The following is a 16,522-nucleotide window of genomic DNA, read 5'->3' on the forward strand; positions in this document are numbered from 1 at the left end:
TACTAGACAAAATCAGTCTCAAATAAAAAATGAACTCGCATCTCCTGGAGGACTCCTTTTACTACATAATAGAATTTCTGAATGTATAATCATATAAAGAATGTGTGTGTGTGTGTGTGTGTGTGTGTGTGTGTGTGTGTGTGTGTGTGTGTGTGTGTGTGTGTGTGTGCGTGTATGCTTAAACACATACGTAGTTAAAACAGATCACTGTATGTTCACCATAAAGTTAGCTTAAAGTTAATGTAAAAGATATTCACGTGAATGGTCGACATGTTGCCCTACTTTTCATTGAAAGAGTATATCTGTAAAATGATTAATTATACATCACAGCGGGAGATCGCAAATATGATCCGTGGAACATGCAACTATTAACTATACCAGAATGCATGTTCTGTGGCATTCCCACTGAAAATATAATTTGTCGTAGCTGACACTGACCAACTAATTTTTTCGAACTCTCAACTGCAAGAGAATTTATTACTGATTATTAATGTTTTTGATCTTCTGATTTCAAATACGAGATCGGTTTTGCTCTCCTTGCTCTCGTTTTCATGAAATTCGAACTTTTCCATTCCAGCCATTTGCGGTTTGACTAATTATCTATATGTTTATATTATTGACAGTTTTGTAATACTCTGTCCTTCTCCCTTTCAGATCTGATATCATTTCATCATAGATACGACCAAACTCCAATGTAATAAACATCCAGAAAGTTTCTTTTACATTTGTGCGTGCTATACTTATATTCGTGAAGGACGCAATATAATATCATTTGTGGGGCACAGTTATAAAACATACTATGACACTCTTGGCGAGCAAGACAAACCATGGGCCGCACATACTGCAAGTCACAATTATGAGTAAATGCTGCGTGATTGGACGAAATGGAAGAGTAAGGGTTCACCTATCAGAACCCCATGTCTTGATGAGAACCACCGGATCACACAAGTCACTGCTGCTATTGTATCGCTAATACTAAGGCAATTGGTACGAAAAACGGCCATAACATAATCTCAGCAATCAGACCTAATATGCTCTCTGATGAGCTACTACACCCAGTTTTTATACGATTTACTCCATCTGCAGATGCGCATAGCGACAAAACTCCAGAGGCAGGTGAGGAAAGCAACTAATCCCTCACAATCCTCAATTTATCATCAGCTTAACCAGTCGGAGCCGAAAGACGCTGTGTGTGATTTGGGTCTTTCCAAATTTGCAGCTGAAGTGTTAATCTCTAGACTGCAACAAAAATGTGGACTGAGTGGTATTGTAAAAGTGTCATATTAATGAAAGCGGAATGGAGCTTTCTTTCATATTTCAGAGAAGCAAACAGATATTTGTGTTTCCATAATGTCTCAGGTCTTCTCCTGGAATTAGGGATTACATTGTACAATCCAGATGATTTATAGACAGATGATTTATAGACAGTTCAAAACGCAGTCTGAAGCATGTTACACCTGTTCCAGTAGGTCATTTTTCTGTATATTTACGAGAAGAGCGCAATGACAAGAAGACTGTGATTAACCTACTAAAATAACAGAAGCATAACTGAATAATATGGGTGGACCTCAAAATGGTTATTTCGCTGCTAGACCAACATAGAGCATTTACAAAGTGGCCCTGCTTTCGTTGTATGTGGGACACCGGCTACAAGATAGACACTGGAACCAGAAGAAGAGGACCAAACATGAGAATCTGCAAACCGGTATGCCAAAGGTTGTGAATGATCCAACTGTCAGTCGAGAAAAACAATTTTCCCTCCAGTCCATATCAAACTGGGTATGATTGAACAGTTTGTTAAAGCACTGGATACAGACAGTGAATGTTTCCAACATATAGTAATGACTCTTCCTGTTTTGTCCCTTGAGAAGATGAAGGTAGAAATGCTTAAACATACCCAGATTTGGGCACTTGAACTTGAGGAAGGATTTATCGCAAAGATGAACATCAAGGAAAGGGCTGCGTGGCTATCATTCGTGGCGGTAATGGAAAACTTCCTTGATAATAAAAAGCTGTTAACTGTGAAAGTCTCATAGCTGGTATGTTGTCATCGTTTCATGACCTGGGATGTAATGAGAGCGTCAAACTCCATTTCGTATAGAGTCATCTTAATAAAGTCCCTGACAACTTAGGAGACGTCGCTGACCAGCAAGGCGAACCATTCCTTGAGGACCTCAGGACAATGGAAGAGCGCTATCAAGGGAGATGGGAGAAACATGATGGTTGATTACTGCTGGAGTATTTACCGAGATCTCCCTGAAGGTGGGATCTGGCCGCGTGGCAGCTGCCTTACCCCTTTCCAACAGGTACGGGGTGCTTCCTAGTGGTGATGACATCGTTTCCGAGCCACCACAGGATGCCTCGCCTGTTGGGCCAGTGGCCGATTCTCCGGCAAGGTCCCGACAGTCACAGAGGGCGGGCCTATTAGTTATAGGGAGCTCCAACGTTAGGCGGGTTATGGAGCCCCTTAGGAAAATAGCGGGTAGGTCGGGGAAGAATGCCAGTGTGCACTCGGTGTGCTTGCCGGGGGGTCTCGTCCGTAATGTGGAGGAGGCCCTTCCGGCAGCTATTGAACGCACTGGGTGTGACCGGCTGCAGATAGTAGCACATGTCGGAACGAATGACGCCTGCCGCTTGGGTTCTGAGGCCATCCTTGGTTCCTTCCGGCGGCTGGCTGATTTGGTGAAGACAACCAGCATCGCACGCGGAGTGCAAGCTGAGCTTAATATCTGCAGCATAGTGCCCAGAGTCGATCGCGGTCCTCTGGTTTGGAGCCGTGTGGAGGGTCTAAACCAGAGGCTCAGACGACTCTGCGACTATAATGGTTGCAAATTCATCGACCTCCGTTATTGGGTGGAGAACTGTAGGGCCCCCCTAGACAGGTCAGGCGTGCACTACACACCGGAAGCAGCTACTAGGGTAGCAGAGTACGTGTGGCGTGCACACGGGGGTTTTTTAGGTTAGAGGGACCCCCCCTTGGGCGAAACGATAAAATACCTGACGGCTTACCAGAGAGGACATTATCATCGTTGATAAAGAACGTCCGTCCTCAGATACCAAAAACAGGAAAAGTCAACGTAATATTGGTAAACTGCAGGAGTATCCAGGGCAAGGTTCCTGAATTAGTATCTCTTATTGAAGGAAATAGTGCGCATATAGTATTAGGAACGGAAAGTTGGTTAAAACCGGAAGTGAACAGTAACGAAATCCTAGACACAGAATGGAATATATACCGCAAGGATAGGATAAACGCCAATGGTGGAGGAGTATTTATAGCAGTAAAGAATTCAATAATATCCAGTGAAGTTATTAGCGAATGCGAATGTGAAATAATCTGGGTTAAGTTAAGTATCAAAGGTGGGTCAGATATGATAGTCGGATGCTTCTATAGACCACCTGCATCAGCAACCGTAGTAGTTGAGCGCCTCAGAGAGAACCTGCAGAACGTCGTGAAGAAGTTTCGTGATCATACTATTGTAATAGGGGGAGACTTCAATCTACCAGGTATAGAATGGGATAGTCACACAATCAGAACTGGAGCCAGGGACAGAGACTCTTGTGACATTATCCTGACTGCCTTGTCCGAGAATTACTTCGAGCAGATAGTTAGAGAACCAACTCGGGAAGCTAACGTTTTAGACCTCATAGCAACAAATAGACCGGAACTTTTCGACTCCGTGAATGTAGAAGAGGGTATCAGTGATCATAAGTCAGTGGTTGCATCAATGACTACAAGTGTAATAAGAAATGCCAAGAAAGGAAGGAAAATATATTTGCTTAACAAGAGTGATAGGGCACAAATCGCAGAATATCTGAGTGACCACCATCAAACGTTCATTTCCGAGGAAGAGGATGTGGAACAAAAATGGAAAAAATTCAGAAACATCGTCCAGTACGCCTTAGATAAGTTCGTACCGACTAAGGTCCAAAGCGAGGGGAAAGATCCACCGTGGTATAACAATCATGTACGAAAGGTACTACGGAAACAAAGAAAGCTTCATCATAGGTTTAAGAGTAGTCGAATCATAGCTGATAAGGAAAAGCTGAACGAAGCGAAAAAGAGCGTAAAGAGAGCAATGAGAGAAGCATTCAACGAATTCGAACATAAAACATTGGCAAACAATCTAAACAAGAACCCTAAAAAGTTTTGGTCATATGTAAAATCGGTAAGCGGATCTAAATCCCCTATTCAGTCACTCGTTGACCACGATGGCACCGAAAAAGAGGACGACCGAAGAAAGGCAGAAATACTGAATTCAGTGTTCCGAAACTGTTTCACTGCGGAAAATCGTAACACGGTCCCTGACTTCAGCCGTCGCACGGACGCCAAAATGGAAAATATTGAAATAAACGATATCGGAATTGAAAAACAACTGCTATCACTTAGTAGCGGAAAAGCATCCGGACCAGACGAGATACCCTTAAGATTCTACAGTGATTATGCTAAAGAACTTGCCCCCTTTCTATCAGCAATTTATCGTAGATCGCTGGAAGAACGTAAAGTACCTAGCGACTGGAAGAAAGCGCAGGTCGTTCCCATTTTCAAGAAGGGTCATAAATCAGATGCGAATAATTATAGGCCTATTTCGCTTACGTCAATCTGTTGTAGAATAATGGAACATGTTTTATGTTCTCGTATTATGACGTTCTTAGATAATACAAATCTCCTTCATCATAACCAACATGGATTCCGCAAACAGAGATCATGTGAAACTCAGCTCGCCCTATTTGCCCAAGAAATTCACAGTGCCGTAGACACTGGCGAGCAGATTGATGCCGTATTCCTGGACTTCAGGAAGGCATTTGATACGGTTCCGCATTTACGTTTAGTGAAAAAAATACGAGCTTACGGAATATCGGACCAGGTTTGTGATTGGATTCAGGATTTCCTAGAAGAAAGAACACAACATGTCATTCTTAACGGTTCAAAATCCGCAGATGTAGAGGTAATTTCGGGAGTACCGCAGGGAAGCGTGATAGGACCTTTATTGTTTACAATATACATAAATGACTTAGTTGACAACATCGGTAGCTCCGTGAGGCTATTTGCAGATGACACGGTTGTCTACAAGAAAGTAGCAACATCAGAAGACTCGTACGTACTCCAGGAGGACCTGCAGAGGATTAATGCATGGTGCGACAGCTGGCAGCTTTCCCTAAACGTAGATAAATGTAATATAATGCGCATACATAGGGGCAGAAATCCATTCCAGTACGATTATGCCATAGGTGGTAAATCATTGGAAGCGGTAACGACCGTAAAATACTTAGGAGTTACTATCCGGAGCGATCTGAAGTGGAATGATCACATAAAACAAATAGTGGGAAAAGCAGGCGCCAGGTTGAGATTCATAGGAAGAATTCTAAGAAAATGTGACTCATCGACGAAAGAAGTAGCTTACAAAACGCTTGTTCGTCCGATTCTTGAGTATTGCTCATCAGTATGGGACCCTTACCAGGTTGGATTAATAGAAGAGATAGACATGATCCAGCGAAAAGCAGCGCGATTCGTCATGGGGACATTTAGTCAGCGCGAGAGCGTTACGGAGATGCTGAACAAGCTCCAGTGGCGGACACTTCAAGAAAGGCGTTACGCAATACGGAGAGGTTTATTATCGAAATTACGAGAGAGCACATTCCGGGAAGAGATGGGCAACATATTACTACCGCCCACATATATCTCGCGTAATGATCACAACGAAAAGATCCGAGAAATTAGAGCAAATACGGAGACTTACAAGCAGTCGTTCTTCCCACGCACAATTCGTGAATGGAACAGGGAAGGGGGGATCAGATAGTGGTACAATAAGTACCCTCCGCCACACACCGTAAGGTGGCTCGCGGAGTATAGATGTAGATGTAGATGTAGTACTTCATAAACGGAAGAGCTTGAGACGAAAATTTCTGCCTCAATAGGGTGTGTTAGGTATGAGACACATTTATCTAACTGTAAGCATCTTCATGATGGTACAAGTTTCAATTTGCACTACCGAATTGACATAGACTGTGTTTCTACTTAATTTCTATTTAGTTTAATTTAATTTGTATTATCCAGCTAATTTTAAGAGATTTAAATCAAATATTCATCTCCCTAATTTATGAGTTCAAAATTAAAACATGACATATTGACATGGGGCGATTGTAAAAGAAACTGGAGGTTTCAGAAAAACGACCTCAGTCATGAAATCAGCACCGTTAAATTAGGTAAGAATAACTGCTGATAGCAATGCAACAAAATCTTGTTGACTAGTGTGATTTAGCTAACCCGTGGACAGCAGACGTTGGAAGAGTGAATGGCAATTTGATTTGGGTGACGCGAGAGTATGGCTACGAGGTGCTATCCGGAAATTTCGGGACTGGTGCTGCCATATGTTGAAAACCTTTGGACTAATGGTCGCCATCGCCCTTGAAGTAGGTCTCATTCGCAGGTACACAGCGGTCCCAGCGCTTCTGCCACTGGTCAAACGTTTTCTGGAAATTCTGTTCTTTGAGGGTGTTTATCACCGCCAGCGATGTTTCTTGGATCCTCTCTAGAGTGTCGAACAGACGGCCTTTCAACTTGAGTTTCAGTTTTGGGAATAGCACGAAGTAGCAAGGTGCTAAATCTGGCGAGTACGGTGGATGGGGTACAACTGCCATGCTGGTTTTCTTTTTTTTTCTTTTTTTTTTTTTTTTTTGCCAAAAAGGTCCTGGTAAGCAAGGACATGTGACAGGGCGCGTTGTCGTGATGCAGCAGCCAGTTCCCTTGATGCTAAAGTTCGGGCTTTCATCGCTACATGTTTTCAGGAGCCGTCGCTAAACGTCACAGTAGAATGCAGAATTCACTGTTTGGTTGGGTGCGACGAATTCTTTGTTCACAATTCCCTTGGTATCAAAGAAAACTATGATCATGCTCTTCACTTTGCTCTTCACCCGTCTCGCTTTTTGGCGTCTCGGAGAACCCGGGCTCTTCTACTGGGATGATTGCTGCTTTGTCTCTGGGTCACAACCGTAAACCCCAGCTCTCGTCGCCAGTGATAACCCGTGACAAGAAGGTTGGATCATGAGATGTGGTCTGACGAAGGTCCGTGCACACTTCAACATGCTGTGCCTTCTGATCGGCAGTCAAGATCCTTGGCACAAATTTGGCAGCGACACAATGCATGCCGAATTCATCAGTCGACATTCGTTGACATGTCCCATAACCAGTCCCCACTTCATGTGCAAGGTCTTGAACGGTTCGACGTAGATCTGCATGTACCAATTGTTGAACTTTGGCAACAATGTCTGGCGTTGTGCGGCTAACGGGCCTTCCAGTATGATCATCATCTTCGACGTCTGTAAGGCTGGCCCTGAACCTGGCATGCCACTCAAACACACGAATACGGCTCATGCTCTGTCAGCCAAACACTTATTGAATGATTGCAAGGGTCTCCGTAGCACTTTTCCCGAGATTCGCGCAGAATTTGATACACACGCGCTGTTCTGTTCGCGGATCCATCGTAAATTCGCCACATACCAAACACAGAGTACTACAGAAATCAGTGCAGACACGCAACACGTCCTCCTAGCTGAATGCCACTTCGCACACTGACTCATCAAATATGCAGCTCTCACCACCTAGCGGTGCAAAGATCTACTACTCCTAATTTCCAGATGGCAGCACCAGTCCCGAAAATTTTGGATTCCACCTCGTATAACGTTCAGTCTTTGCACGAGCTTTCTCAGTGCAACTGTTAATAAGCAATAGTCTAAGTTTGTAAGAACTTCTCACTTTCTAAATATTAGTCACTATAGCGAATAATGTTTGCATCAACTGTATTAGAGTATCTATTGGTAACACATGAAAATCTGTGCTGGACTGGGACTCGAACCAGGGTTTCCCGCTTGTAGCAAGCGGTCGCTTTAATCATTTCGGCTATCCGTGCACACTTCCAGGACGTTCCAAACCTCCATATGACACATTGTCTACGGCCACTAATGCTCGCAGATTTACCTGGATTCTCGTAACAGGGTTAATGAGAAACGTGCTCAATATTAGTATCGTCATTGTTGCCCACATATACTGTAATACATATCAAATTTCACTTATAAAATCTACTTCTGTGTAAAGATAAATAAAAGTGAACATTTGACTGTTATTTGAGCAATGACTTAAAAATCGGTTTGTACATTATACATCGTTGGCTATTAAAACTGCAACATCGTACAGGCGGCATGCAAACAATCTTGCAATTGGCACGAAGTGTACTGCATGCTTGGATATGTAAATTATTAGTATTTCAGTGCAACAGCAGAGTGTACATTCTGTACATAAGGAAAGATTGCGCAGCGGGTTTCTCATTCTGAAATTTCGCACGAATGTTGGTTGTTTGTGAACAGATCTTGTTATTCTTCATGTAAGAAGGAGAAATATCTACCAGCACTCGTTGGAAACTGACGGTGACACGATCTTGAACTAGCGATATTGCAGTTTACCGGTTCCACTGTATTTCTGCTTGCGCGTGTGGGGATACTAGGAGTGTCTTGCTATTATGGAATCGGAACCTTTGGGCAACAAGACAAGTATGCTCAGGGACAGTCAGCGCGGCGAACACTGTTGCAGGTCCCCTTGTCACGACAGCAGGAGCATCGATAGTGCACCTCCAAAGGCAACGCTAAAGACACAGCAATGGTACCATGTCGTCTTTTCAGACGAATCCCGGTTTTGCGTACAGCATCAAGGTGGACGTATATATGTGTAGAGGCTCCAGGCAGAATGCCTACGGTCAGAATGCATTCGTTACCCTCATATAGGATGTCCCAGGAGGAATGGTCGGTATTCAGGGATATCACAGGCACGATCGTTTGAAGTAAAAAGCTCCATATGGACATACGCCCTAGTCCAAATAGTTTCGGAGACTTCTGTGTTATTCAATACAATATCAGGTTTATACACGTCCACACGTACAACAGTCAGTAAACAGATAGTAAACATTACAACATGCATCTTGGGTATTAATAACCGCTTCAGCTCTATTTAGTCCTTTATTACTGGATCACAACCGGTTTCGTGCCACTAAAAGCCACTTCTTCAGGTGAACATATGATTAAAACACCAGAGAAGAAAACTTCGGAATCTTTTTACTCAACATTCGTTGTCCATCAAAACAAAACACGCTAAGAGCCAGTGTGCCATAGATTAAAAACTGACAGATTCCAATATAGTGAATGGGTCCAAAACAAATCGTACCATAGTGATCTATTGGTAAGGAGATTCAATAAATAGATCACTATGGTATGATTTGTTTTTGACCCATTCAAAATTGGAATCTGACAGTTTTTAATCTTCGGCATGCTGTCTCTTAGCGGTGTTTTGTTTTGATGGACAACGAATGTTGGGTAAGAAGATTTCGAGGTTTTCCTGTCTGATGTTTTAATCACATGTTCACCTGACGATGTGGCTCTTAGTGGCACGAAACCGGTTGTGATACAGTAATAAAAGACTAACTACAGCTGAAGCGGTTATAAATACCCATAGCTGTGGTTGCGCCACCTACAAGGTTGTCTGCAATTGCAACATGCTTTTTACAAAGCATCTATTGAAAGTATCAGTTGAAAAATACGTGTTTTTAACGTGTTCGTCGGACGTGCAGAAAGTCGCCACACGGTGCTATTAGCTGCAGCACTTGAACAATATGTTGTTGTTCCTGAACAGGTTGTTGGACCATGCGATCAGAAGAAAAATGGCATCTTTGAAGAATACCTGCTAAATGCAGTATGCCGAAAACTCTGGTAAACACTGTGCCAAGGTATTCTTCGACAGCAGCAGGAGCACTAGCATCGCAAAAGCCGTAAATGTACACCATATGTACATATTCTTCATTAGTGTAGCTGCGTGGCGTTTTACACAGTGCTTGTACAAACGCAGTTAACCGATGCTCTCAATTCCTCGAACTATCTCACCCACGATACACCATGGACAACTGCGCCCAAAGGGTTAGTTTAATGGTAGAAACACATCCCGAGCAAAGAGATTGAAAGCAGCAAGATTGGCTGGGGTAGAATAAAACGTCAAAGAGAATGGCTGGTAAGACAGATGAGTGAGTGCCACTCAAAAAGAAATTTATATTATATATGCTCTATCTCGAAAACCATTCAGAACAGGACACATGTTCATATGAAGTTTGTTGTTTCGAATGAGCGTTCCTGGCACATTCATGAATATTGGCCATTAATATGTGTGTGTGTGTGTGTGTGTGTGTGTGTGTGTGTGTGTGTGTTTGTGTGTCTGTGAGTGCCTAAGGGAGCAAACTGCTAATGTCATCGGTCCCTAGACTTACAAACTACTCAAACTGACTTAAACTAGCTTCCGGCGGGAAGGACCGAGCAATCCGTGACATGGCGCCTCAAATCGCGCGGCCATTCCGTGCGACTGTTGGCCATTACTCCTGGGACAGACTGTATAGCACCTGGCGTGATGGTACGGAATGCCAGCGGCTACACAACACGATCAGCGTTTCTTCGCAAATCCAGTGGTTTCAACAGCAGCCATTACATTCCTGACGTGCAAAAGATGGGCAGCTATGCTCTATCATACAGGTCTCCATGACACTTTTCAACAAGATAGCGGAAGACCGTACGTTGCTGTCCTAACTTACAGGGCTATTATAAATGATTGAAGCGATTTCATAAATTCACTGTAGCTCCATTAATTGACATATGGTCACGACACACTACAGATACGTAGAAAAACTCATGAAGTTTTGTTCGGCTGAAGCCGCACTTCAGGTTTCTGCCGCCAGAGCGCTCGAGAGCGCAGTGAGACAAAATGGCGACAGGAGCCGAGAAAGCGTATGTCGTGCTCGAAATGCACTCACATCAGTCAGTCATAACAGTGCAACGACACTTCAGGACGAAGTTCAACAAAGATCCACCAACTGCTAACTCCATTCGGCGATGGTATGCGCAGTTTAAAGCTTCTGGATGCCTCTCTAAGGGGAAATCAACGGGTCGGCCTGCAGTGAGCGAAGAAACGGTTGAACGCGTGCGGGAAAGTTTCACGCGTAGCCCGCGGAAGTCGACGAATAAAGCAAACAGGCAGCTAAACGTACCACAGCCGACGGTTTGGAAAATCGTACGGAGAAGGCTAAAGCAGAAGCCTTACCGTTTACAATTGCTACAAGTCCTGACACCCGATGACAAAGTCAAACGCTTTGAATTTTCGGCGCGTTGCAACAGCTCATGGAAGAGGATGCGTTCAGTGCGAAACTTGTTTTCAGTGATGAAGCAACATTTTTTCTTAATGGTGAAGTGAACAGACACAATGTGCGAATCTGGGCGGTAGAGAATCCTCACGCATTCGTGCAGCAAATTCGCAATTCACCAAAAGTTAACGTGTTTTGTGCAATCTCACGGTTTAAAGTTTACAGCCCCTTTTTATTCTGCGAAAAAAACGTTACAGGACACGTGTATCTGGACATGCTGGAAAATTGGCTCATACCACAACTGGAGACCGACATCTTTCAACAGGATGGTGCTCCACCGCACTTCCATCATGATGTTCGGCATTTCTTAAACAGGAGATTGGAAAACCGATGGATCGGTCGTGGTGGAGATCATGATCAGCAATTCATGTCATGGCCTCCACGCTCTCCCGACTTAACCCCATGCGATTTCTTTCCGTGAGGTTATGTGAAAGATTCAGTGTTTAAACCTCCTCTACCAAGAAAAGTACCAGAACTGCGAGCTCGCATCAACGATGCTTTCGAACTCATTGATGGGGACATGCTGCGCCGAGTGTGGGAGGAACTTGATTATCGGCTTGATATCTGCCGAATCACTAAAGGGGCACATATCGAACATTTGTGAATGCCTAAAAAAACTTTTTGAGTTTTTGTATGTGTGTGCAAAGCATTGTGAAAATATCTCAAATAATAAAGTTATTGTAGAGCTGTGAAATCGCTTCAATCATTTTTAATAACCCTGTACTTTGGTGTAGAGGTTCCATTGTTGCCCCGGGTAGCATGTTGTTAAGATCTCTCACTAATCTGGTCATGGTTTACCGAGAGTTACACGACTACTTGCCAACCGCCACGGCTGATGAACTCCAGCACGGAGCTGAGCTTGGGGTAATGAGCTATATCTGCCATCCAAGTTCAATTCGGCCTGGTTACCAGCTGGGTTAGAGCTGTTGTTGCAGTCAGATGTGGCGGCTCTCGATGTTAAATTTCTCACCTTGTATGCCCTCGAATCGTCTACAAATTTAATTATATGTTCTCCCTGTAACACTATAACGCCCAATAAGTAAAATTTTTTATTTGATGTGCTTCCTTGTGTTGCAGTTTTAATGGCCAACAGCATAATAGCTAACATTTCATTTCAGCTATTAGAAAAAGTCTTAAAAATTAGTTTGTACACTCTGCGAAGCTGAATACTCTATGTTCAAGCATCAGGAGCCACCAACAAAATCTTGTAACCTTACAAGGGGAACACATCGGAGGTCGCCGGCAGAGTGATGAAAGGATGAAAACAAAGGGGTACGTAGTTGGGCTTAGGTACCAACACGCAACTGCCTTCGAGAAAATGTCGGTCAAAGTTTCGACGCGTCTTCATCAGGCTACTCGCGGAGCGTAAAACCAACTGCATGGTTAGCGCTGTGGCTGGGAGCACAGTTTCCAAATTTCGCGCCCCATGTTCAAATTCAGTCTTATGTTTATTTTTTCTTTTGTTGTCACGGAAGTATGTGACAGTAGTATGTGACAATCTTTTTATCACATCGGGAAAAACAACGAAATTAATGGCAAAAGAAGTAAAGATTTCAAATCTTATTTTAAAAAAAATGATTTTATCATCATAACTGACACGGATCAACACTTTCCGGAAAAGTGCGGCCAACAGTTTTCGTTTGTCTTCAAGAACTTAGTAACAAATTTGGCCCTCAAGTCTATATCAAGACGTATATCATTTAATCGGACGACATCAGAATGTGCACGCAACAGCCGCAAAACCTCGAAAACTCATTTAAGAAACTTATCATCAGTTTCTGGACAACGTTTCGCGACCTTCCTTAAAACTGGAGTTCTTTCTGTACTTATTCACTCGTGGGATGGGTAAAACGATCCATGCTTGTACGATGGGCTGTTTGTTGATGAAACTGGAATACCGACATGTTCATTAAAAGTAATTCCGCCAAAGCGTATGCAGTTACGTAAACCTTGAGACGTACACTTTTACTAATAAGTGAAAAGTTGCATTTGCCGATTACAGAAGTGACGTTTCTATTCTCACTGCACTGCAAAGGGAAATCACAAGTAGAATTAAAATACGTACCTTGACCTATGCAGGCTCCAGCTTTTGGAAAAATGCTTTGACATACGTGATTTACCGCGAAATGAGAACCAGATCGCAATGTGGTTTTCCAAAAGACATTTCCACAATAAAACATGTGGCTGTGGTATATGTGACTTCGCACATTGATCTTCGTGCTCCCATTTTTTATATTTTCGATGTTTTTATGAATGCAATGGTTCTCTTGAAGTATAAAAGTAAACATCAAACTGAAAACTGAAGTACTAGAATTTTTATGTTTTTAATTTTCTGTTGGTTATATATGATTCGCCATGATACGGTCTTTTTTTTAATAAAATTTGAAATGCTTATTTCTTTTGGCAATAATTCCATTGTATTTTATAACGTTACAAAAAAACATTGATGTGACCTATTTCGAGGGCAATAAAAGAAAAGCAGAACATATTTGTTTTGAAGACAGGGAGCGAAAATTCGGAACTGCGCTTTTAGTCACTTAGTTTTATGAAGCGCGAGTGTACTGATGAAGTATCGGAAGTTTGACCGTCATTTTCTCGAAAGCTTTTACTTGTTGGCACCTAACCCGAAATACATGTCTTTTTATATTTTAACTAAAGCTCAGTCTTGATCGCAACACTTATGTCTCAATAACATAGGTCACCGGTTTCGGTTATATTTATATAACCATCTTCAGACCCTTGGCTTCCTTGGAGGATGGAAGGCGGAGCTCTCCTCAGCTGCTACGAAGGGCCTGAAGATGGTTATATAAATATAACCGAAACCGGTCACCTATGTTATTGAGACATAAGTGTTGTGAACAAGACTGAACTTTAGTTAAAATATAATACTCTATTGATCACTGTTTCCAAAAATGTTTACCAAAGATGTCCCTTTATTTTCACCCTTCTTTCATCATGCCAAGTTTCGTCCGTACCAGAGAGCGACCTTTGGCCGGTTCCCCTTGTTAGACCTGTAAATGGCAAGCCACGTTGTAGTTCAGTGTCTCGGTACAGCGTCTTACATTTGGTAGAGTGTTTACACATGAGGTTTTATGAGGCAGACTGCACAGAGAACAACAGCAAAGTGAAGGCACAACGTCTACCTGCACCAGCATGTCTTTGAAGCAAGCGACCAGCTCCTCCGTGGTATCCGAGAATTTGTAGACATTCACGAAGTCGTTGTTGCCGAGGGTATCGAGGATGGCGGAGGCGACTGCCGTCGCCAGGTCCCTCCTGAGGCCCGTCATGGAGCCAGAGCTGTCCAGAAGGATGACGACGTCCTTGGGGCTGGTGGCAGCGTCGATGTACCACGAGCTCATCCGGAAGTCGTGCAGCTCCTGGTCACTTCTGGCAGACGCTTCATCCGGAGGCCACTTAATCGCTGAAGAAGATGATTACATTATCAAAAGACGATCGCGAAAGCGTTGTCAACAAGAAGCGTTTGAAGTAGGAGGTCAGTTTTCAGCGGGGTTCATAAATGGGAATGGAGTTCGAATGATCAAGTCCGTTACGAGGTGATATCCAAAAGTTGCCGAAATATATTAAGTAATATATTGACGTCTTACATAGATTTAATTCTGCACTCTCACCTCCAGAGTAGCGCCCTTGGGAGCAAATTACGGATTCCAATGTTTATGGCAATTTTTAATTGCATCTTGGACGTCTTTGTTGGGGCGGTTAGAAGTCTCCGCTTAGGCTTACCATTAATCCGCAATTAGCCTGGACAGTCCTGGATTTTTAGTGCTGTCCTTGCTAATGTCTGGCTTGCAAAACTGTCCGAGGTCTGAGAATTTTATGATGCGAGGATTTTTTTGGAAATTTTAGGCCTACACGTTCGACATCGCGTTTTTAAGCATTCTCTTACAGTCGTGCGTCTCTCAGTCGACCGTGGAGGAAGCGCTAACGTCGATTGCTGCAGGCTATTTCAGTCTGGAGAAGGGAATTCAAGTTGAACTTTTAAAGTTCGATTCTCGAGGAAGAGGCTCACTCAGGCTTAGACCACATACGCCTGTAATACCGAAAAAAAACCCATAATGTCAGGTGAAACTCTTTAACTGTATTAACAGGTTATCATTTTCTATTCTGGAATGTTATGTTACAACTCTTTTTGCCTTTGTTCGCTCTCATTTCGCATACTACTTTTGCATTTTTTTTCTTGTTCATAGCTTTTATTCTAATGAAAGTGCGCGCTATTACGAAAAACATTACAGCAAAGTCCTCCAGTCCTTCTTTTCATCGTTTTCAAATTTTGTTAACAACTTTGAATTTTCAAAACACTAATGCTTAAATCAATAAAAAGTAGTAGAACATTAAATTGCTTGAGTCTTCTTTTAATAGTGACTTCATTAGGAATAGGATATTTCAATATTTCACTGACAAAAGATAATGCTTTACAAGATAGGCAACGTAAAGCTTTACAAGATAGGCAACGTAAAGTTGTAGCCTTTACAATATCTTCAGGTGAACGCTTAGTACACCGTCCTTCCACAATCACTTGTTGTTGGCACTCAGAAAAAGAACCCTGAATCACTTTTTAAAAATGTTTTAATTTCAGTAACTCATCGCTACATGGAGAGAGAGAGAGAGAGAGAGAGAGAGAGAGAGAGAGAGAGAGAGACGACCCTGCAATTCTGCATTCGTTTTCCTAAGTCTTTTATTTGTTTCCACAATTTCCAGTTGTTAGCGTAAGCGCACATTGTCGCATTCACAGCAGCATTTTCACGGTTAACGTTTTGTCTGGTAGTCATCTCTTCATTAGCTAGTAAAATATTTAACTGTAAAATATCTTATACTTCTTTACGGTAGCTTCCTTTTTGTGCCCGTATATTTCTGTCGTTATTAGGCTCATTACTACGGCCTAAATCAGCACTGGAAGATTTAGGGTTGTAACAGCATCGGCCTCCAACTTGCTTTTCGAAGGAATATTCAACAGTTCATTTTTCCAATGCCTTCCATAATCAGAATCAGTAAAATGTATTGAGCATGCACGAGAAATTTCAACTCAAAACGAATCTGCACGTTTACAAGCATTTATCCGTTTTCGTTTCGCCTCATCGTTTTTAGGAAGTATATGAAAATTGAATCCTAACTCCCTTACTTACTTGTCAGCGTGGTTAGCACAACTGGTGATAATTATTTTTCGCTCAGAAACTTACTCTAAAAAATCCCTCAATACACTGATAACTACGACGTAACTCTGTACTGAATCGACAGTCACTAACAAAAATTTACACTAACGTAAACAACCCCGCTCGTAA

At 42.6% G+C, this 16,522-nt stretch overlaps 1 protein-coding gene across 1 annotated transcript in view; it reads right to left on the minus strand.

Annotated features, from left to right (window-relative positions):
- The window catches only part of LOC124613049 (voltage-dependent calcium channel subunit alpha-2/delta-3), a 622,965-nt gene that overhangs the window by 346,791 nt on the left and 259,652 nt on the right, over positions 1-16,522 (minus strand). The window contains exon 5 of the mRNA XM_047141624.1: positions 14,369-14,646. Coding sequence (XP_046997580.1) covers positions 14,369-14,646 — 278 coding nt within the window. The remainder of the gene's footprint in view (positions 1-14,368; positions 14,647-16,522) is intronic.

The sequence above is a fragment of the Schistocerca americana genome, chromosome 4 (genome assembly GCF_021461395.2).
Source record: "Schistocerca americana isolate TAMUIC-IGC-003095 chromosome 4, iqSchAmer2.1, whole genome shotgun sequence".
In the NCBI taxonomy this organism is placed as follows: Eukaryota; Metazoa; Arthropoda; class Insecta; order Orthoptera; family Acrididae; genus Schistocerca; species Schistocerca americana.